This window comes from Quercus suber, unplaced genomic scaffold (genome assembly GCF_002906115.3).
Source record: "Quercus suber isolate HL8 unplaced genomic scaffold, Cork oak 2.0 scaffold_65, whole genome shotgun sequence".
Classification (NCBI taxonomy): Eukaryota; Viridiplantae; Streptophyta; class Magnoliopsida; order Fagales; family Fagaceae; genus Quercus; species Quercus suber.
This window is the reverse complement of record NW_027069530.1, coordinates 695,179-720,048: the sequence shown is the minus strand read 5'-3', so window position 1 is coordinate 720,048 and position 24,870 is coordinate 695,179. Positions and strand designations below refer to the sequence as shown.

Below are 24,870 nucleotides of genomic sequence, written 5' to 3'. Positions count from 1 at the left end.
AATCACGTTCACATTGATAGTAGCCTCACGCAAACTTAGACAGTATTTTCAGGCAAATCCAATCTTGGTGATGACGGACCAACCTATTAAGAAATCCATGGGCAAACTTGAGGCAGCTGGGAGAATGGTCCAGGGGGCAATCGAACTCAGCCAATTTGATGTTAAATATCATCCCAAGACAGCCATTAAAGCATAGGCTTTGACAAACTTCATCGCAGATTTTACCCTCCCGGACGAAGACGACCTCACCGACAAAGAAAAACGATGGACAACACAAATCGACGATTCGTCAGCCCATAAAAGGGGAGGAGTAGGGGTTGTCATAATCACCCCCGAAGGAGAAATACTAAAGTATGGAGTCCAGCTGAAATTTCCTGCCACCAACAATGAGGACGAGTACAAAGGAATTTTGACGAGTTTGAGACTCGGAAAAGAGTTTAGAGCTAGGAATCTGTTAGTCCAAAATGATTCAAAGCTAGCAATTGGGCAAATCAAGGGGAAATATGAAGCAAAGAAAGAAAGAATGTAGAAGTACCTCAGGCTGACAAAACATCTGACTCAGGAGTTTGATGAAGTGGAGTTTATGCAGATCCCCAGAAGCCAAAATATGACAGTAGACGAAGTTTCAAAGATAGCCTCGTCAGAAGAAGGGGGATCGAACACAGACCTAATGATGGAAGTCCAGAAAAACCCCAACATTGAAGAAACCTTAACGTTCGCGATTCAGAGCACAAACAGCTAGATGACGCCCATCCTATCTTTCCTTCAAGACAGGCGTCTTCCTCAGGACACAGACGAGGCCAGGAAGATCAAAAAGAGGGCGGCTAGATTTGCAATCCTCAATGACACCCTATACAAGAGAGGTTTCTCCATGCCTTAGTTGAAGTGTGTTGACGAAGAAGAAGCAAAGTACATCCTGGAGGAGATCCATGAAGGAGTTTGTGGGGATCATGCTGGCCCCAGATCCTTGGTGAGCAAGATCATTCGAATAGGCTATTTCTGGCCAACTATGCAGACGGACGCCACAGAGTTCGTTAAGAAATGCGACAAGTGTTAGCGGTTTGGGAATGTTTAGCGACTTCCAGCAGAGAAACTGACGACGATTGCGTCCCCGTGGCCTTTTGCACAGTGGGGAATCGACATCGTCGGCCCACTACCACAAGGCAAAGGTCAGGTAAAATTCTTACTAGTTGCTATTGATTACTTTACGAAATGGGTTAAAGCAGAGGCACTGGCGACCATCACCGAAGCAAGAATCCAAAGCTTCGTGTGGAAGAATATAATTTGCAGGTTCGGGATCTTACGGACGATCATATCAGACAATGGACAACAGTTCGATAGCCAAGGCTTCAGGGATTTCTGCTCAGGGCTAGGCATCAAGAATCAATTCTCATCACCAGGGCATCCACAGGCGAATGGACAGACGGAGGTGACAAATCGGACACTGCTCAAGATCATCAAAACGAAGTTGGACGATGCAAAGAGGACCTGGCCAGAAGAGTTGCCTAATGTTTTATGGGCTTACAGAACCACAGAAAGAACCCCAACGGGAGAAACCCCCTTCAAACTTACCTATGGTACCGAAGTAGTGATCCCAGTCGAGGTAGGAGTAACCAGCACTAGACGAGAGGTATTCAACGAAGAAGAAAATGATGATCTTCTACGAGTTAGCTTGGATTGTCTAGACGAGGTAAGAGACAAAGCTTGCAGTAGAATAGCGGGTTACCGGCAGAAAATGATTGACTATTACAACAAGAGGGTAAAGCTCAGACGACTTAGCATAGGCGACCTCGTCCTGTGCACCATGAGGTTGGATGGTTCCAATCTTATCTTCGTCCGAAAAACTTAAAACTTGTTGGATAACCGATCTTGCTTTCCTTGGATCTCAGCCAAAGTCTCCTGCCAGTAACCGAGCTACTGACATAACCTTGGATGGCTAGGACCCTGTTCTTCCTGATGCTGCGAAGATGATGTTAATAGTTCCTAATGAAGATTTCGAAGAATCATTCCTCTGGGGCTCGGAATTCATCTGACCTCCTCAGCCACTAGAGTGATGCAAAAGGTGCCTCAATTTACCTTCGCGAACCAGTTGGTCCAAATGATCCCACAGACTTCTGCAATCTTCACTGGTATGCCCATGGTCTTGGTGGTATTGGCAATAAAGATTGTGATTGCGCCTCTCAGGATTCCCCACCATCTTACTCGGCCACTTAAAGAATGGTTCATTCTTAATCTTTTTTAAAACTTGGTGGACTGGCTCCTTGAACACAGTATTGACTGCTTAAGCATTTGCTGATCCTGACTGCCCAACAAAATCTCTTCGTGGCTTGTTGTTATTGTAACAGTCTGACCTGAAATCCCTCCTCTCCTGGGGGATAACCTTGTCCTTACCCTTCCCTGGTTGCTGATCTTCTTCAACTCTTTTATATTTTTCAATACGGTTTATGAGTTGACGCATGTTAGTAACAGGTTTACCAGACAAGGACGTCCTTAAACTGTGGTCAGTAGGGAGGCCGAGCTTGAACGTGTCGAGGGCCATTGCATCAAAGTTGCCCTCCATATCATTAAACATCTCCCAATACCTATCCAAGTATGCCTTCAGGGTCTCACCCTCCTGCATGCTCAAGGATAGCAGAGAAGACAAGGGCCTGACCACTCTTCGGCATGTGACAAAACGTGAACCAAATGCTTGAGTGAGCTCTTTGTAGGAATTGATGGAATCTATTTTCAGGCTGTCAAACCACCTCATTGCAACCGGTCCAAGATTGGAAGGGAAGACCTTACACATCAGAACTTCATCCTTGGAGTGGACAGCCATCCTTTGATTAAAGTGGCTCACATGCTCCACAGGGTCCGTTTTACCATTATAAATGGTAAAGGTTGGCTTGTTGAAATGCCAAGAAAGTCTCACTCCTTCGATCCTGTGCGTAAAGGGTGACCTAGAGATTTGATTTAAAGCTTTGCTCATAGCATCGTTTCCTACCCTTCAATGTGATGGGCTCTGAGGTTGCCTCTTGCGACGGTGCTCCTCTTCGTATGAAAATGATTCACTGATTGGTGTCCGAGATCTCTGCTCGTAAGTGACATCTTGCTCGTCACCCCAATCCTCATCAAAATGCGAAGAAATACGTTTTCTTTTTGCATGGCGCAACTCCCTCTTTAGTCTCTCAATTTTCAGTTGCATGTTGTTCTTCTCTGTATGAGACATGTGACTTCCTCCATGCAGTTGACTTCGCTCAAGGTGCGTAGTATGCATGCTACCTTCACGATCTTGTCTCTGCTCCAAATTGAGAAAAGGGTCTATGTGTTGGGACGCCCCAGATTCTGCTGGTTGTTGCCCTGGTTTAGCCATTATCAACTGTTGCTTCCATTTCTACTCAAGCGTTTCCCACAGATGGCACCAATTGTAGGATTAAGATTTGTGGCCTAAGCCCAAAATAATAAATTTGTAGAGTGTGGATGATATAGCTAGGTTGACCGTGGAGCTCACAATGGTTGATCACAACGTCCAAGTATAAACCAGCATAAAAATACATATAAAGATCAAATAAGCTGAAGTCTGAAGAGACTTATGATAGATTAAATACTGGTTACAATTCTTAGGGCTACAATAAAACCTTTCTTTTTTCTTTTCTCCTCTCTTTTTCTCCCCCCTACCCCCTCGTCTCCATCAGAAGCCCTTCTTCTTTATATAGTATCCTTCCCCCTCATCCCTATCGTCTACTTGTTCTTCATCTAGGTACCTACTTGAATGTATGTCATGTCATGTATCTTCTTTAGCTTTTTGTGAGTGGTGATAGCTGAAATTATACTGTTCAGGGGTTTTCTCCACATAAATGCGGCCAGAAAAGTTGCTGCAGTGTATTTAATACGGTGGTAGTAGCTTTTTCTTTAGATATTTCTTCGTTCTTATCGTCTCCAGATATACTCAAAGCTTATCTTGATCATTGGGGTTGCTAGGAAGACCATTCGGACCTTCCACATGTTTGATTAATCAATACTATTCGTATCCGAGGAGTAGGACCTCTTCGGACCACTGGTGACCTCTTCGGATTGTACTCCTCCTTCGTTTCCAAGTACCGTTCTTCCAGATGGACTTTATCTCAATCGGTTCCTTCTCTTCGGACACACAATAATCCTCAAATAGGGCCCTAGGCCCACTACGTTAGATTGGGCTTTTCCCCCCACATTACTAAAAAAAAAAAAAAGTGTTGAAAGTGGTAAAAGCTAAAAGTTAATTAAAATGAATTGTCTATATTTTTTTTTTTTTTGGTAAAGACTCTAGCAAAAAAAAGTTAGGTGAGACTTGCAAATAGTTCCAAAACAAGTTGGAAAATAAGCTACCAAAGCCAAAGCAAAAATATAATAATAATAATAATAATAACAATAAAAGCTCCTTTATAATAGGATTCACAAACCATATAAAAAGGAAAATGCTAGAGATAAAAAAAATTTTATAAAAAAATGTTACAAACTGCTAATATATTGAGTAGTTATTAGTAAATAAAAAAATGATGTTAGTGGTGGGCTCAATTGAGAATCAATAAAAAGTTGGCCACAACAATAATTTGTAAAAATGTTATAAAATAATTTGTATATGTAGCATTACTAGTATATAAAAAAAAAAAAAGCAAAAATATTATTTATAATTTAAAGTTTTGGTTAATAATTCATTTTAAGAAAGTTTTAATATCACTTTTATGGGAAATATTAAAAAAAAAAACTGTTGAAAATTAATTACTTTTTTTCCCATAAAAACCTATCTAAAATGATTCAATAACAAATGTCCTTTTGATATTCGTTAACTTTTCCCATAAGAATTTTCCATATATATACTAGTAGAATTATACTCTTTCAATATGATTCATATGATATTATAAAAAGTGAACTAATTTAGGAAGCTAATTAAGTAATTTAATATAGTTAGTATTTTTGTTTCCAATTTTTGACAATATTTTCAATCAAAATAAAAATATATATTTTAATTGTGATAATTCTATTATCATATATACTAAAATAACTTGGACAACAAACAATCAATTTAATGCATATTCACATTAGTCTCACCAATTTAATATTTCATCAAAAATTTATTTAAACTCAACCGAAATAAGCGTGCATCAGCCTTACTAAATTAACTTAAGTTTTTAAAGAGGCTAGTCTCATCACTACATATAGCGAGCCTCTATCCTCGCTACATTAAATTTCAATGTTGATAAAGTATTGAGGCTGATGTATGTGTATGAAAATAATAGATAGTCAAACTAACAATAGTAGAGTTTTTTTTTTTGAATTAGTTTAGCTAAATATTTGAGAATACTAATGTGAATGCTCTAAGAGTATTAAATTATGGTCCAATTAGAAAAAATTTAACTATAAAAAGAATATGTATGTTGTATGCATCTAATAAAAAAATTATATTTTTTGTGTGTGGTAAACAGTAAGTTTAAAAAATGTTAACTTGCATATTTAGTTCTCAACCTTTAATAGTTTTCTTTTTCTGTTATTCTTCTTTGGATTTATGGTAAGATATGGCTGTCTGCCAGAAACTCACCATGAAATACTGTAACTTTGATACCATTTTTCCTGAAAACGATCATTTTGGAGTAGAGGACCTTGAAGACCAGGGTTATAGTGATGTACATGCTTTTCTTTTGGGGGGTTTAAAATGTTAGTGCAATTTTCATAATTAGCTTAAATGAGTGGGATTTCCTTCTTTGTGCCCAAAATTTGAAATTAGTAATATCAAGATTTTCAACCATGAGGTAATTGTAAATCACTTCATTTTAGATTTTTCATGCATATATAAATTATCTTATCCAAATTCAACTTATTAATTCTGGCAAATTTGTTTTTGCTACACATGAATTCAACTTTGAAATTATTGATGTCAAAAAATGTAACAACATTTTATTTTCCCTTAATATATGAAAAAATAATAATTCGCACATAATCAATCTAATTTATGAAATAGGAGAATGTCTGACTTACACCACAAATGGAAATTTTCTTCTCACACATGTTATTCTTGTAAAATTCTCTAATATAAAATCTAGGTCACTTCTTAATTTCTTATTAAAGACATAAATTTTTTATTTAAAATTCTATACATAATATACCAAGAACTATTTATTTAATTTTTAAAATATACTAGTTTGTAACTTCATGCATGTATATATGTATCTTTTAAGAATAATTACAATTAGATTCATATGTCAATCTAAGATTGATTCTATAAAGTGGGTTCCAATTAGCTCAATTGGTAAAATCTCTGATAGTTGTATAAGAGATTTGGGATTCAATCCCCGCCTACATCAAAAACTGATTGGTGTCTTGGTCTGATGATAAAGAGCTATCATCAGGAGCGGACATCATAGGTTGAAACTCTCTCAGGAAAAAAAAAAAAAGAAAAAAAAAAGAAAAAAGAAAAAAAAAAGATGGATTCTATAAATATTTGTTTTTGACTTTTTCTCAACCCTTGAAAATCTTATAAGAATATCATTTGATAGAGAATACAAATTATTCATTCTTGATTGTTATTATTATTTTTTAGAAGGCTCATTATTTTGTTAATGGCCAATTTATATACTTCATCTTTAATTTTTGACGTAATTAATTTTTTTATGCAATATTTTTTTTTTGGGGTAATATTAAAGCCTACTTTATAATTTTAAATACCTCAAACATCATTCTAGACTAAAATTTCTTAGGAACCAAAGGGTTTTGAGTTGAATAATGTTAATTAGCTTTCAAATTGGCCATCTCAGCGATCTCACCTCCATTAAAAGATATTTATCATTTATCTTTTTGGGTTTTCTTCTTTTAGACAAGGAAAAAAAATACATATGGACAGATTTAACTAATTTGTTGAGAATTCATAACCAATCTCAAAATTGTTGTTGTTGTTATTTTAGATATAAGACCATGTTTCGTATAATTATGTAATGAATCTTGTAATAAAATAATTAACATGTTTGTATTAACTATTCAATTATTTGATTACATTTTTACTAGAATGAATAGTTATTCTTTATTAATAAAGGAATAGCTATTCTTTTCTAAAATTACTAGAGTAGCTATTCCTTACTGCAAATCTGCAATAACAACTTTTAAAATTAATACATGTCAAAAAATATAAACTTTCCATATATATCATATTTTACAAAAATTTTACATGTAACAAATGAATAAAAATAGTTATTACATTACATCTTTTATACCCTTTTTTTCAAAAGAAAAAAAAAATCTTTTATTCTGAGAATAAAAATAATTATTATTCTTAACTTAATCTCCATTCAGCATATTAAACGTGTTTGACCTATCTCATTGGAAAGACAAACTCCTACCTACCATTTTTTTTTGCCAATTCTACAAGAGAGTTTGAACTTTCCTTTTTATTAAGGAAATTATAGACCCTAGGATCCAAATGATCAGTCATGTATATATCTCATGAACATGCATTTTCACCACCAGTTGATTACTGCAAGAAGACGATATCTTAATTGTCAACCAACATGAGTTTGTCATTATTTTATTTTATTTTTTTGAAAATGAGTTTGTCATTATTATCATCAAGTGAAGACTAATCATTATTGCTAGCTAGAAACAAAGTATTGGTTGCCTATCAACATTGCTAATGGGAATGCTAATACTCTGTTATCAACCTTAAGACTGATCCAATAAATGACAAATTTGTGACCAGATAACTTACTATCTGGCCCCTATGAAAAGAAAAACTTAGTGTATATATATATGGTCCACATTATTTAGGTCACCATTTGATAGACAATACAATATTTCAAAAAATATCTTAGACAGTTCAAAGAATGAAAGAAGTAAGTAATTTTAGGATAATAAATTCGATTAAATGTGTAGCCTGGAGCACTGTTGTCACATTTATTTAAAATTATTTTTATACTTGTATACTGAAAGTTGCATTAAGTTTTGATCTAAAGGCTTGAGTAAATTTTTTTTTTTTTTTTGAAATGGTCTGACTCAGTGTTCATGATAATTTTGAAAATGTTGATTTCTGAACTTGAACTCTAAATTAGAGTCCTATTAAAATCATTAAAAAGCTTGAAATATTTAACTTGCAAACATTTAGAAATTTGATATTTTTGTGATGATTTGTGTCGAAACAAACACAAACACCAGTCGCTTATACATTTATGGCACAGTATTCGGGCATTCAAAAAACATTAATAACGTACTCGTGCTAATTTCTTCGCTTGTTTTTCTATAATATTTTTAATTCTGCTTGTCAGTGATTTTAAAGGTAGACAAGGAATCAGTAAAAGACAATACCTGGGTTGATAAACTTTTGTAGTGACCTCATATCATTTAATAGAATAATAGTGAAATAAAGATTAAATTATATATTTGATCCTTCAACTTTTAACTGTTGTTTCAATATCCTTATTTTCTTTTAGTATTTCATTTTAGTCTTTATACTTTTAAAAATATTTGAAAAATGTTCAGTACAAGGCCCTTAGCACATGTCAAGAAATTTAAATTAAGGGGTAATTATTTTATATGTCTTATTGTTACATATGTGAGTGAAAGTCCCACATAGAAGAAAAAAAAAAAAAAAGAGTTGGAAACTTAATATAACAAAACTAGGACTAAACTCATAAGCTTAAATTTTTTGGTTAAGTAGTATTTCTATATGTTATATTAAAACCTTAATTGTCTTCCCAAGTGTTCTCTCCCCAAAAAATATTATTGGACTCATGCTCTTGGGCTGCAAGGACAAGGAGGCAATGGTAAATGAGCTTGTAAGGATGGAATGTGGTAACATAACTAGACCCAATCTGATATGAGGTCAGGCCATATTGTCAAGCTTGTAATCTTACAATAATGAAAGTTATAGCTTGGGTTCAAACTAGCTGAAGTTGAATTGCAAAACGNTGATTTCAAGGATGAATCCAGAACTTTAAGTCAGGAAGGTGGTTATATTTGGTTTGTTTGCAACGGTTTCAATCTCTGATTCTTCTACTATTTAGTTGTTGAGGTTTTTTGTGTAAAAACAAATTAATTTTTGTTAAGAATTTTTTAATGGTGATGTTTATTGGATAAAAATTTGTTGATTGGGCTTAATTTTTTTTAGTTTTACTATTGATAATTTTTTGTGTTAAAATTCTTTTTTTTTTTTTTTTTTTTGTTGTATATTTGTTTTAAGATTTTAGACCCATAAATTTTTATGATCATGAAATGAGAAAAAAGCTAGATTACAAACTTTTTTATAATTGTTGATGTGATAAGTGGTTATTGGTAAGTAAAAAATTAATATAATTGGTGGGCCCATATGCGAACCAATAAGAATTTGTTACCAAAATAATTTGTAAAATTGTTGTAAAAAATTTTGTTAGTAATAACATTACTCTTAAAAGAATCAATAATATTATTTAAGGGGTGAAAATGTAATTTTTTAGGGGGGTCATTGCTCCCTATTTAATAGTAGCTCCGTCCTTGTGTATCCATCACCACATATGGGAACTCATCCAACAATGTCTTGAATCAATGTTGAGCTCCCATTCCATATCCTCCGCCCACACCTCTAGGTTTTGGATTGTCTTACTCTTTGGATTTTGGATTGTCTCACATGGACCCATCATTTTTATTGTGTAGCAATCAAAACTAATCACATAAGTAGTTGTAAAAAAAATTATGAAAAATTTGTGTCACTAAATATATTAAAAATTAAATATATCTTATACTTGATTTTTTTAAAAAAAAATTATAGAATATCTTACACTTGAATAGATAATATTTTTTATCAATGACATTTATCATCTATATTATAATTGTAAAATGAAGTATGTCTTATACTTGAGTTTTGGTTTTTGTATAAAAACCCCAATTTCATTAGCCAATAAGAAGAGGAACATCTTTCCTCAATTGCTCAGAAACAGCAAGATGCAGAGGGATTTTTTTTTTTTTTTTTAAATCAGATCCAAAAAAACTTATGAAAAGCAATAAGTTTAGCGAAGGCATGTGCTTAGAGGAAAAAAGTATATCTTCCATCTAACGAGAGAGAGAGAGAGAAGAGAGAGAGAGAGAGAGAGAGAGAGAGAAAGAGAGAGAGAGAGAGAGAGAGAGAGAGAGAGAGAGAGGAGAGAGAGAGAGAGAGAGAGAGAGAGAGAGAGAGTTCAATTAGATTCTACAATTTATGTCCAATTTTGCACCATGTGTCCTAAATTATTTATTTTTAAAAAGAGTTTTATTTCTTAATTTTAGAGTCAAATGTGGGCCATATCATAAATATCCATCTAAGTGAGTTATTGCATACAAAAACCAAAGAGTCTAAAATTAATGAACATTAATATATATATATATATAAAAGGACAATTTACATTTTTTACCTAATAATCTTCTTACAAGACCTTTTAAAGAGTTAAAAAAAATATATATATATATATATATAAGAATAACTAACAATAATATCCATCTAATAATATTTAAAATATATATGTAAAAATTATACTATGCACCTTAATGTATATATTTTAAGTATATCTATACATATGCATGACCTGAGTTACAAACTAATATCTTACTAACGTGTGAATCACGACCCATATTTCAATGGTACGTTGGTCTCATACGTCTAACGCGGAAAAAAGATTTTTCCGTGCTTCGGAGATGTGACGTTCAATGTATATCAAAATATTAATCTAGAAGACGAAATTTTGTGGTGAGTACACTTACATGTAAGCTTCAAATTTAGATGTGACCCACCTGCACGTAGTGATATGTAGCTGAAGGCGAACGTATGCACTTATGCAAGCATATATTTCATAATTGTTTGCCACATCCAAGAGGCAACACTAATTAAGGGCAGGTGTGAAGCGTGGGAACTTGGTGCCCGCTCCGTTGCTTGGACGTGTTGTACGTACGTTCACTATCCATAACTTGACTTGCTTTGCCGTTTTCTTTGGGTTTCGGTCAAAACTCAAAAAAGATATATATATCACTGCCAAGTTCTCGGTTTCCTTTTTTTCTTGCCAAGTGCCAACATTTCCGGCTGAAGAAAAGTATCATCTACTTTGAATATAGTCAAAGAGAATCAAATTAATATATTTTGACATTTGAAATCCTCACTTATACAACTAACTTTATCCATATGTTCAGATATTTCTATTCATACAATATGATTTCAATTTATAACGTTTTTTTATGGTGATTGTTCTTGTTATCATGTTAAAATACAGGCAAAAATACACTATTAGTCCCTGAAATTTACCTGCTGAGCACATTTAGTCCCTAAAGTTTCAACTGAGCGCTATTAGTTTCTAAAGTTTCAAAACTAAACACAATTGGTCTCTCCATTAACTACTATTAGTTTTGTGCTTATATGTCTAATGGAAAAATGAGTAGGCATACTTTTAATGACATGGCAACATTTTTTATTTTAAAAAAATCCCAAAAATCTCTCTTCTCCATTTACCCCTCTCTCTCTCCGTTACCTCTCATCCTCTCTCTGTGTAACTTCGATGAAATCCATGTCATAAATCTCCAGAGACAACAAGACAAGGAGATATGCAAGCGAGAGTTCCATACATCAATGCACAACCTACATAGTCCTACATATATGCAATACTTGGAGCAGATCTCTTGCTGTGAACATTTAAAATTAAATTTCTCAGTAACCCAATAGAACCCTTTCATTTTCTCCATCTATTTCTCTCTCTCTCTTTTTTTTTTTTTTAATATTATATAATTTGTCTTGGTATTTGACTTGATAATTGGCCTAATCTCTGCGCAAAAATTCAGCTTGAGTTGAACAAGAAAACTATGACAATCTAGGTAAATTCTTTGAGCGTTGCTTTCCTGAGATTTAGATGCTAAAAATTGGGCTTCGTGAATTTTTTAGTTTAGGATCTTATAAGGCTTCAGGTGTGCTGCCTCTCTTTGAAGATCTGAAGGTCTTTGGAGACTTTGATCCAAATCAAGTGGCTGCTGTCTTGAGTCCTCCTTGTCTCGCCGTATTTATCTGATGTTTCATGTTTGGCTAAAATTTACCAAGAGAGAAAGGAGTACCATAGAGGAAAAGAGATTTTAAGGTTCCGTTAGAATTTTGGTGACTTGGTTCTGGATTGTATTTTTAAATGAAGTGTCAAATTTTGATTCGGCCACTTAAGTTACATTGCAATGATTTTACTTTTAGACATTGCAACTGATATGACAAGGTTGCCATATCATTAAAAATATGCCTACTCTTTCTTCCGTTAGACAAGTAAGCAAAGAAACTAATGGAAGTTAGTGAAGTGAGCAATTGTGTTTAATTTTAAAACTTTAGGGACTAAAAGCGCTCTATTAAAACTTCAGGGACTAAAAGCACTCAACATGCAAACTTTAGGGACTAATAGTATAGTTTCACCTAAAATACAACTAATTTTTTGTTTGAGTAGAGAGACTTTTTTTTTTTTTTTTTTTTTTTAAAACAGCGCCTACAATCTATGGTTTGTGTATCCCCATTTATTTGGGGTTTATTTTCCCATATGTGGACCACAAAATGAGAAACAATGCACTATATTGGAAATAGAAGACTCGCTTTTCAGAAAATCATACAGCCAAGTTTAACCATATATCAGACGCTTCCTATTCATACGATATAATTTTAACTTATAATATTTATTGCATGATAATTGTTTTTATTATTAGTTAAGACAATTAATTTTTTGTTCGAGTAATAGACTTTATTAATTAATATGTCCTATTTATTCTTTCCAAACTTTTTTTATTTTACACACGCCTATAGTCTATGGTTTGTGTATCCCCAAATATCTGCGGTTTTTATTTCCCCCTATTTTGTGAACCACAAAATGAGAAACCAACACACGTTGGAAATAGAAGACTCACTTTAAGGAAAATCAGGAAGTCAAGGCCATTCCATTCTAAAGATTCATGTGCTGATCGTTTTCTTAAATTTAGTGTGAGTTGTACCAATTAATACCCACATGTTTTTATGGTCTACGTGTCTGGGACCAGTTTAGCCCAAGCCACGACAAAGTGACCTATATTAGGTAGGGTCTAGGGCACAATAATAAGCTACATGTAATTGAGAATTTCAGAATGGAATGGTTTGGACAAATTGTGAATGGAGTGGCACTTCAAAACATTTAGGGTTTTCTTTTTTCTTTTTTTCTTTTTTTAATGTTCGGAAGAACTAATATTAAGTTTCAATATATTAACTAGCACTATGGTCTATTTGAATACAGCTAAAAATTGCAAATTGAAAATACTATAGCAAAATAATTTTTAAATATGTGAATAATGCCGTGAGACTCATTTTTAATAAAAAAGTTGCTAAAAATTAAAGTTTGTGAGTCCCGTGAACAATAAACGAGACCCACTGATATACTGAATAAGGGCTAAAAAGTCAAAATTTTCGGCATGAACAATAGCCTTTGTCTCCGAAAATGAGTGCAAAAGTCACCAAAAAAAAAAAAATTTCACTATCATTTTTTTTTATATAGAAAAAATTAGTTACAGGGACAACTAACTTGATTTTTCTACTTAGACGAAATCATAGTACCCTTTTCTAAGCTAAAACCTCACTTTAATGAAGTATAAAAAGTATTAACATGACCCAAGATTTTCTGCATCATTTTGACTTAGGGCCGTGGGCCTCAGATACTACTAGTAGGAATCCAAATCTTCTGTCCCACTTTTCCTGCTCCACTCTATACTCCACCAATAAATACTTGTCACGTGATACTATTAATTAATAACTGTAAGATTAATAAGTCAATAATGATAATATTTAATTAATTAGGTGAACATATAGTAAGTATTTATTAATAGAATATAGAGTGGAGTAGGAAAAGTGAGATAGAATATTTGAACTAGGGCCGCCAATTATGTCGGTGATATGGTTGATTGTTGGTGCCATTCGGAGAGTCACATGAAAAAGTGCACTTTGGTAAAATAAATATTTTCTTACTGAGTTGGAGGTTTGTTATGTATCAAGTCATCGGTCAGAGTCACAAACAATTCCATTGCATTTATCACGGGGAAGTACGTGGCTTTGTTATGTATCAAGTCATCGGTCAGAGTCACAAACAATTCCATTGCATTTATCACGGGGAAGTACGTGGCTATAAATTATATATATACGCGGCTATATATAAACACCGGTAAGAGCAGTACGTGCATTGCACGTGCTAGTCATAAAAAAAAAAAGGGTAATAATTATAATTAATTCTAAATTTTATTTTTATCACAAAATAAAGATATAAATTATTTTATTTTTAAAATATATACAGATTTACATTAATCAAAAGAGACAATAATATTAAGAATTTTGATAATTATGTCATAAAAAGTTAATCTCATTTGTATAAGACTGTGATAGATTCCAGTCTAATATTTTATTATTTTATTTTGACTTATAACTTACACCTCAATAATTGTAAATATATTGCAATAACAACAATATGTCACGACATTTTTAGTTGTGCTAGATCTCGGTATGATATTTTATTATTTTATTTTATTATATTTTGACCCATAAGGAATTAACACATGTGTTACAACATTTTCACAATATCTCTATGTATACATTGTACTTAATTACAATGCAAATTTATATTGTAGACACAAAAAAAATTGACAAATTTTGTACACATTTACAAAATTATATAGTTAATAGAAATAGATATGCCAGCTTAGATAAATATTTAAAAGGGAAAAAAAAACACAAATCGATAATTGAAAAAAAAAAAAAAAAACTTTAGGCACGGTATAAATTAATGTTAAAATGTTGTAGACTTATCATTTTTTTTATTTGATCTATAAAAAACTGAGATCTCAACAATTGTAAAAATATTGTGATAACAATAAGTGTTGTAACATTTTCTCAAAACATTTATTTTTAGTTGTGGTTGGTCACAGTCTCATATTTTATTATTTTATTTCGACTTGTAAGAAATTGACACATCAATAATTGTGAAAATATTGTAAAATTTATTGTGTTAGTATAAAAATATATATACCAGCTTACATAAATATTTAAAAGAAAAAAAAAAACACAAACTGATTACTGAAAAAAAAAAACACAAAAAAAAAAATAGGCACTGTATCTACTGTGCCAGTTGAAGAAACCAAAAGCACAGCACAATAAGTGTTGTAACATTTTCTCAAAATATTTATTTTTAGTTATGGTTGGTCACAGTCTCATATTTTATTATTTTATTTCGTCTTATAAGAAATTGGCACGACAATAATTGTGAAAATATTGTGAAATTTGTTGTGTTGGTATAACAATATATATACTAGCTTACATAAATATCTAAAAGAAAAGAAAAAAAAAACATAAACCAATTACTGGAAAGAAAAAAAAAAAAAAAAAAAACCCCCTTAGCTACCGTGCCAATTGAATAAAGCTAAAGCATTGCACAATAAGTATTATAACACTTTTTCAAAACATTTATTTTTAGTTGTGGTTGGTTACAGTCTCATATTTTATTATTTTATTTTTAGTTGTAAAAAATTGACACGTCAATAATTGTAAAAATATTGTGAAATTTTTTGTGTCAGTATAACAATATATACACCAGCTTATATAAATATTTAAAAGAAAAAAAAAACACAAACCGATTATTGGAAAAAAAAAAAAAAAACAAACAAACAAACAAACTTTAGGCATTGTAGCTATAGTGCATACACGCATTGGAGATAAAACAAAAGCACTGTACAATAAGTGTTGTATTATTTTCTCAAAACATTTATTTTTAGTTGTGGTTAATCATAGTCTCATATTTTATTAATTTATTTCAACTTGTAAAAAATTGACATGTCAATAATTGTGAAAATACTATGAAATTTATTGTGTCAGTATAACAATATATATACCAGCTTACATAAATATTTTAAAAAAAAAAAAAAACACAAACCAATTACTGAAAAACAAAAAACAAAAAACAAAACAAAACTTTAGGCACTGTAACTACAATGCCACTTGGTACTAGCTACTGTAACTACAGTGCCGCTTGGTACTTTAGTTACTGTTCAAAACATGGGAAAAAAAGGCAGTGGCTCACAAAACCAAATGTACAGTGGCACTGTACGCGCATTTGCGCTTTCATACGTAAGACAAGTGTTACAACATTTTCACAAAATATTTATTTTCAGTTATAGTTGGTCACAATTTCATATTGTATTATTTTATTTTAACTTATAAGAATTTGCCACCTCAATAATTATGAAAATATTGTGAAATTTATTGTGTTAGTATAACAATATATATGCGGGTTCTTATAAATATTTAAAAGAAAAAAAAAAGTACAAACGGAAGACAGAAAAAAAAAAAATTGTAGCTACTGTAGCTACAGTGCCACTTTGCCACTTGAACAAACCAAAGTGTAGCAACTATTCAAAACTTGGGAAAAAAAATGGCTCACTACACCAAAAGGGGTACTGTAAAGGCATTGCCTCTTCTTATATAGTTAGTAGAAAATAGAGCACAAATCGATGATTGAAAAAAAAAAAATACATATTAAACAAACCAAAAGTCCTATAGCTTTTACACATTCGCCTAACAAGTGTCACAACATTTTCACAAAACATTTATTTTCAGTTGTGGTTAGTCACAGTTTCATATTTTATTATTTTATTTTGACTTAAAAGAAATTGACACCTCAATAATTGTGAAAATATTATAAAATTTGTTATGTCAGAAAACAATATATATAAAAAGAAAAAAAAATGGAAGACCGAAGAAAAAAAAACTGTAACTGTTCAAAACTTAAAAAAAAAAAAAAAAAGTGGCTCACCAAAATTGCACTGTGGATGAACAGTGCAATACATTATGTGAACAGTGGCAAATCACTGTAGCGGCCTAGCCGTTTTTTAGAAAATAGAGCACAAATTGATGAGTGAAAAAAAAAAGTACATATTGAACAAACCAAAAGTCCTGTAACTTTTACACATTCACCTAACAAGTGTCACAACATTTTCACAAAATATTTATTTTCAGTTGTGGTTAATAACAATTTTATATTTTATTATTTTATTTTGACTTATAAGAAATTGACACATCAATAATTGTAAAAATATTGTAAAAATTGTTATGTCAGAAAACAATATATATAAAAGGAAAAAAAAAAAAAAAAGCAAACAAACAAACAAACAAACGAAAAACTGAAAAAAAAAAGAAAAAAAAAAATAAGTAACTGTTCAAAACTAAAAAGAAAAAAAAAAATGTGGCTCACCAAAACTGCACTGTAGATGAACAGTGCAATACGTTATGTGAACAGTGGCAAACACTGTAGTAGCATAGCCGCTTTTTATATAGTTAATAGAAATCAATAGTCAAAATTAATTTGTTACAATTAATTTGTTCTATGTTATTTTATTTTTTTAGTCAATTTAGTTAATATTATTTTCATTTTACAGTTAATTTAGACTCTACAGTTAATTTATAAACAAAAATGCCTATGTAACTAATTATGTGCAAAGTTGACATACTTGAAGCCTAGGTGGCTTATAAAAATAATGTTAAATAGTTTAATTAACATAAAAAAAAAAATGCCACCTCAGTATTTAGTAAATAGAAAAAACCACATCAGAAAAAAAAAAAAAAATTTGAATCGATGATTTTTAAGTCAAAAGAAATGAATTTTTTTTTTTTTTTTTTTATAAATAAAACCTCAAAAGTCTCTATTATTTTTCTTTATTTCTCTCTATCCAAACACACGCAACAAAGAGTGGCTGGAAAATAAACCAAACCCACCATTAATAAAACTCAAATACTACACACAAAATGAAACAGAGCATTTATGTATCAAATCAGATTGCAACAAAGACCAAAAGATAAACTAGATTTAGAACAAAATGAGATCCAAAGCAAAGCAATCACAGGTGACAAAACAAACAAAATGAAAAAGTTCACCTGTGTCCCTGGCCACCTTTGTTTAAAATTTTCATACAGGATAGATTTTTAGTTCCAACCTTGAAATGATAGCATAGCATGAGGTTGGTTCAATTCAAGTAATAATGTTTTCCACTATCTAAAACCATAATTAAGTCCTTGTAGACTGTTTTTCNTTTTTGGAACCGGATTATAGTATCAACACGTACATAACTACATACATATTTAGTTATTTACACTCTTTTTTTTTTCTTTTTTTTTCGTATACATGTTTACTTTGATTCTCAATATATGTACATATATTTGAGAATATCTTTCAGTTAAAAAAGTGGGAAAAAAAAAAAAAAAAACAAAACAAAAAACACCCCTATATACTTTGATTGTTGCCTACAAAACGTACAGGCAACTGAGGACAAGATTGACTCTAATAATGTGCTAGTGACTAGAGTGTTCCGCAAATTCAAACAAGTACTACTACTAAAAAATCATCATTTACAGGATTAAAAGTAGAATTAATCATACAACTCAAAAAGTATGTGGAGACAAATGGACTCCGATATGCTAATTTTTCACTTATTCAAATGAAAACTAGAAGTGTCATATACTACATCATCATCAACATCATATGTGGTTGGAGTTAGGACACCAACTAAGGCACTATTTGCCAATAATACCATACTTATCTGTTTTATATTATTAGAATAGAACAATGGTTCTATCAAATCACAATATAGATTACAAGAGACTAGTTTTTTTTTTTTTTTTTTGGTTTTAATTTATGAATGAGGATAATTATATAGACAGAGAATAAAGAAAGTGAAGAAAGAAACCTCAGAAAAAAGAGAAGAAATAGAAATAGGTCCTTCCCAATTACCAGAAAATAATAAAGAGAATCCTAGCAGATGAGAGAACTTAATACAACTTTAACGCCTAAGAGATAAGAAACAATGAACCATGGAGGAGATGAGTAAATATTCTGCAAAGTATCGATAACTCCTTTGGAATCTCCTTCAAAAAGAACATAAAAATACTTGTGGAAGACAGCTAGTTTGATGGCTTGAAGTGCAGCTTGCATTTCTTCAAGAGTTGGATGAGAGGGAGGGAACAGATTTGAGTAAGCAATTTCATTTCTCCCATCAACAGCAATAATGGTGGCATAGGCCTAATTGTCACATCAAAATTTATTTTAATCCAACTGAATTGGAGAGGAAACTATTTCAATGTCACGCACTAGGTGAGATGTCCAAAGTCTTCAAGCCATTATATGTTCTAAATAAGCCCTGTAATTTGCAAATATTGTTTTTGATCTACTAATGAGAGAAGCCCTCACTTGTTAATTGTTATAAAAATTAAGTTATCAAAAACAATCACCATATAATTATTTCTAAACAAAACTTGTATTCTTCTAAATATCCTAGAAAATATAACCCTTGCTTAAAATATAGAGTTCATAATTTTCTTTGAGAATATTTTAAACTATTCTCTCCACATTTCAAAACAAAATACATAAAAACCTTAACAAGAAGAAACACTGCAACATTTAAACCTAAAAATTTAGAATTGACTATAAATTCTCACCTAATTAATTACAAACAAACCTCAAAATTTTTTTAGAATTTAATTACTATAGATTCTCACCAAATTAATTACAGTCAATCACATGTATTCCTATATCATTCTATAATATCCAAAACCATACTTTAAATTCTTACTCCTTTTCTTCTTTTTTTTCCTTTTTTTTTTTTTGGTGGTTAACATGCACTTTTAATGCTTCTACCAATATTATTGTAGGTCTTACTTCCTCTTTTCCTTTCCTTGACTTCTAATCAAATCATTTAAAACCCTTTAAATAAAGATAGGATCGTGTCCACAACACTAAACTCCCATTTTATGGGATTCAAAAGAGGTTAGTGAGCAATCCTTTAATAAAATTAAAATATCTTATGGTTTAATACTTTATTCCCTTTTTTCAAATCCCATTTTTCTTTCATAACAAACCATCAATATCTGCAAATCCTATACTATCAGATCATACCTAACCAATATTACACATGATTCAACAAGTCACGGTTCAACCTTACACATGGTGGTGAATTCTTTTTCAACCACAAATGGACAAGCAGATTAAGAGAAATTGGATACTTCCGGTCTCCAACAACTAAGTTAAATATTGAATGTATCTAGCTGCAGTCAGGATGTTGATGTTGATGTTGATGTTGTTGCTGTTGCTGTTGCTGCTCCAGTAAGTAAAATCCTTAGAGACTTCCTCAGCCGGGAAATACATTTTCGATGCCCACGGCCTTGTTTGTGTTGTTCCCACTCATGTACCCAAGTACCCTATCCCCACAAGCCTGCATATGGAAAATTCATTAGCATACTAAAGCCACAAGAAACACAGTATATAAAATAAAAAGGCTAAAGAAGAGGAAACGGGAACAATATCCTAGACACAGTCTCACATAATGCTGCCAATACCAACACCACCAAAGCCTGTCCCAAAACTTTTGGAGTCGGCTTAGCTATGGATCTTTAACAGACTAATTGGTATCGACCACAAGTATTCTTCACCATTCTATTCCATCTAAAATCATAATCTTTGTCTCACAAAATGCTGACCTGACATATATATTGAGTCCATAAGTCCCTCTGGGTTAATTTCGGTCCCATGTTATTTGGAGCCTCCAAATCAGGCATTGAGCTGGCATTCTCATTAAGGAAAGATCTAATAATTTTTTCAGCAGGTTTGGCTACTTGCAAAGCCCATGAGTCATCTGATTTGCCTAGAATATGAGAAGTTGAGCACATTAAGCTTGATACAGTATTTTATTTATTTATTTATTTTATAACTATTAAAATTGATTCAGTAAATGGGGCAGAATAAACCAAAAAGGAGAATAAAAGACATACATGATATGGATTCTGTTGCATCAACATAATGTATGTTCCACCCAAACAATGTTTGCAGCCGATTTATCCTCCTTTTCTGAACAAAAACAAATTGTATTACAAAAGGCTTCACCATCGTATAACTGATATTAATTACATGCAAATAAATTCAGGACAGGCACTTATGCAGCCCATCAGTTCTTCTTCTTCTTCTTCTTCTTTTCTTTGGTAACTACTAATAAATAAATAAATGGTCTTAACAAAGTTTCCACAGGGATCTACAGTTATAGATTTGATGAGTAGTTTTGGGGAAAAAAAAACTTGAAACTCAAATTTCTAGCTTGTCTAAAACGTGTACTCAAATATTAAGGATGAGAAAGTTAATTTACAACTGCTAAAATTCTAAGAGAGAACTTTAAAAAATCTGAAGAACAATTACAACTGGGCAAAACACCACAATCAACACCTTTAAATAAGAAAGACTGAGTTGATTTAAATTGAAAGAACAAAACAAAATAGGGGAAGACAAAAAATAACATTAATAAAAGTAGCAAAAAATTATATATCAGTTAAGAAAGTAACAGAAAGTAAAACTTTGTTGTTGTTGTAGTATTTACGAACCATCAAAGATTTTAATCAATAATCCAGGACTTGATTGCTATAAATGTCAATACCCCATGATCTATATAATACCAGAATATGTTATGACCAATTTTGGAATGAAAGTGTCACATGTTATAAAACTTAGTAAGTGCAAATCTACTTTTTATTCTCTCTCTTTTTTCTTTTCTTTTTTGGGGGGACGGGTGGTGTGCAAGTCTATGAATCTATGAAACTGTTATAAAATATACTTGACGACGAACAAGTCTTCGGGTGTTCAATTTCATTCTGTCAATGGCTTCTTTTAGCAGAATTTTAGGTTGGTTGTCACCAATGGTATCCAAGATTACCTGAATATTCTCTTTCAACATCTTATTACCCTTGTTTATAGATCTCAGGGACAAAGACCCTTCAGTGGAATCACTTTCTTCATCACATCTGCCTTCTAAAAAACAATCTTTCAGAAAATTTTCAAACTCCCGAGCACCGATGACTTGTCGCAGACCTCTGGTGTAATCTGCATTTGGATTGTAAATGTCAAAGACTTCATTTAGTAATCCAGCTTCTATCATGCAATCAACTCTTTGTTTCACATATTGGTCCAGTACAGGGAGAGAAGCATCCACGCATATAAAACGGCAATTGTATCTAAAATTATTGACTTGACCCCAATTCCGCCCTGCCACATGTAACATTTTAACATAAATTAAACACGTACGTTATATCCATTGCACATCTCCTTATGAGGAAAGTGAAGGGGGGGAGGGGGGAGGGTAGATCCTGATGGCTACTGGAACTAATCAAACTGCAAAATTCGAAAGTAGAATAAACTTTTATAAATCTGGAAACATAAATTCCACAGAAACAATATGTAAAGGATAACTAAAAAGCATATGCATCTTGTTATATATTGCATTTCAACACTCATCGGCATTTTCATACTATCTTATGGCTTGTTTGGAAGTTTAGAGAGGGAGGAGAGTAGAGGGGAGTAGAGGGAAGGGGAGTAGTGGGGAGGAGAGTAGAAGAGAATGATTCACCTCCACCTTATTTGGATGTTTTTAAAATTAGTAAGGGGGAATCCACTAGAAGGTGCTCTATGACATAACTCATGCTATGACCACGAAGTTTTGTAGTGATGTGACCACCACACATCCATCGGGTTGAAACAGTATATTTTGTGTACTTATTTTAAGGAGTGTGCCTCTAATAAGCATGTGATTTATTTGTTTGTGAGAGCCAATCTCCACAAGTTGAGTACATAAAATTGTGATCGACAATATTGCTATTGTTGCTACCATTTTTCAATTTTTTTTTATAAGTACCATTTTCTCAATTGGGTCATGCATTGCAGGGTTTACAAATTACAACAACATGAATCAGTTCTATCAAATTTAGAAGTCTATACATCAAGGGGCCATTTTAGTAACTCATAACAGTTGTGTATGGTAGACATTACTGTAACCACCAAATTGTTTAAACAATGATGTCAGACATTGTTTCTTAGAAATGATACCAACACAATAGATTATACAGAACAATAATGAATTCTACTAATAGACTTGAAAACAGTATGAGGTTATCCGTTTGGGACTAATTTAGCCAGCTTGGGCAAATTAAAATAAAAAATAAAAAAATAAAAACAACTAGATAGCTTGATAGACACATACAACTTAGGTTATGAAAAAAACAACTTGTGTTGAACATATCTTGAATCTAAATATTGTTTATGGTTAAGACCATTTTGTATCTACTTGGACTTCTCCAAGGGACAACTTCCTCCACAATTTTGGGATTTGTTTATCTAAGGTTCTTTGTTAAAATAAGCACATGATGTAGATTAAGGAAATGCCTAACTCTCTTCCTTATAAGACCAAGTCCCACATGCATATAAATACTGTTTCTTTTATTTATATTGCGTATACGTTAGATTCCTTGGTTCACTTTCAATGGCTTTATGTCTACCATGCCACTGTTTCTACATGTGGAAGCTGACTTTGCAGACAGCCCCGTCCCAAGTGGTAGGTTTATTGCCTCGAAATGTAGCAAAAGTGAAGCCCCTTCCGTTTTTGTTTTGTAGTTATTTGTCTTGGAAGTAACAAGGACATACTGTCCTTGCCTCCTTCATGTGAGGCATATTATTAGGAGAAATACAATCTAGAGTAACAGACATCCATGAAAAAGATCAACAAGTTTATGGAAATTCCACATAGAGCTTAATACTATAAAGGCCGGCTTAATTGATTATGTTCCTCTAAATCCAATACCTTTTATTTATTTATTTATTTATGGAATTCGGCATGTTTCATAGTGCATTGAGCATATTAGGGCATATATATATGGTTCAGCTAACTCAGAAATATGTCAAAGACAAAAACAAACAAAGTACGCCAATACCTGAATCTCTGTCCAGGCATTTGCTTTGCACTCAGGAGGGACATGCGCCCAATTCAAAGGCATAAGTGGGCAGTAGACATGGCAGATGCAAAAAGTACCCAACCACCGTACGAATGTCTGTCCGCTCTCCCCAAGCGGTTGGAATGATGCATTTAATGGCAACTGAATTTTTTTATCTGCTGGAAGGGCCCATATTTTTCGCATTAGCGTATTCCCCCGCTTTTTTGTCCCATTACTGGAGCCGGGGGTTGCTTGACCCAAATTTTCTGCCCTCACATTGCTGGTTTCTTGGGTTTGTTGAACCAAACTTTCTGCATATAGTAAACTGGCATTAGGAATGAAATTTCGAAGTTCAAAATTAAACAGAAGTTACTGTATATAGCTCAAGTGCACACTCTTAACATGATAGTGATGTTCATCAATAATGGCATTATTATACTTGCTTTTTAGCTTTACTTTTTTTCCTCATTTGTTTCCTTACTTTAATAATAAGTCGTTCATATTTTCATGAATTTCAAAGAAGCAATGGGCAACCTTGCATTGTTATCTCAAGAACATAATACATTGCATGTTTCCAATCAGCTAAGTATACTAATTTTAAAATCCGGCTAATACGAGACAGGGCGAATAGTAACTTTTTTCTTTGTCCTTTTCTATCTTTTTTTGAAAATGAGGGAGATTATATTCTCTAGTTAGTTAATACTAATTGAAATTACTCATATGAGTCATTCATAGATGCATCTATAAATTATTCAATTACGATAAAGTTTTTGACATAAACGAACAATGGTACTAATTGAGTAAATTTCCTTACTAAAAATTCATAATTTCCGTAGACACATAATTTATTTTAATATGTATTGCTTTTTCATATTATTTCTAATTAGCCTAAGACTTCACACATAGACATCGTTTTCAGTTCTTCTATGGCTACAAGTACTCAAACAATGTTATGAAAATATGGTTCTAAATTTGTCATACCGTACAAATTACATGCATTAGATGCTATCCTTAGCTAGCCCAAATACTACTACACTTCCACCTATGAAACTCTATTAAACTTTCAAGTACCTCACACAAATTAGAATTTAAAGCTTACTTTCATATACATCTCA

General features: G+C 32.2%; 2 protein-coding genes across 2 annotated transcripts; both read right to left on the bottom strand.

The window, feature by feature from the left end:
• Positions 1-2,281: 2,281 nt before the first annotated feature.
• On the bottom strand, positions 2,282-2,818 carry LOC136067266 (uncharacterized). Its single transcript, XM_065772865.1, has one exon. It carries the CDS (start codon positions 2,816-2,818, stop codon positions 2,282-2,284), a length of 537 nt encoding a protein of 178 aa, XP_065628937.1.
• A 16,806-nt stretch (positions 2,819-19,624) lies between these two features.
• Positions 19,625-22,068, bottom strand: LOC111983691 (tRNA dimethylallyltransferase 2-like). The gene is made up of 4 exons (XM_065772822.1): positions 21,709-22,068; positions 20,780-20,855; positions 20,489-20,652; positions 19,625-20,223 (listed from the first exon to the last, which is right to left on the bottom strand). Exons 1-4 carry the CDS (start codon positions 22,051-22,053, stop codon positions 20,140-20,142), a joined length of 669 nt encoding a protein of 222 aa, XP_065628894.1. The 5' UTR covers positions 22,054-22,068; the 3' UTR covers positions 19,625-20,139.
• Between the last annotated feature and the right edge of the window lie 2,802 nt (positions 22,069-24,870).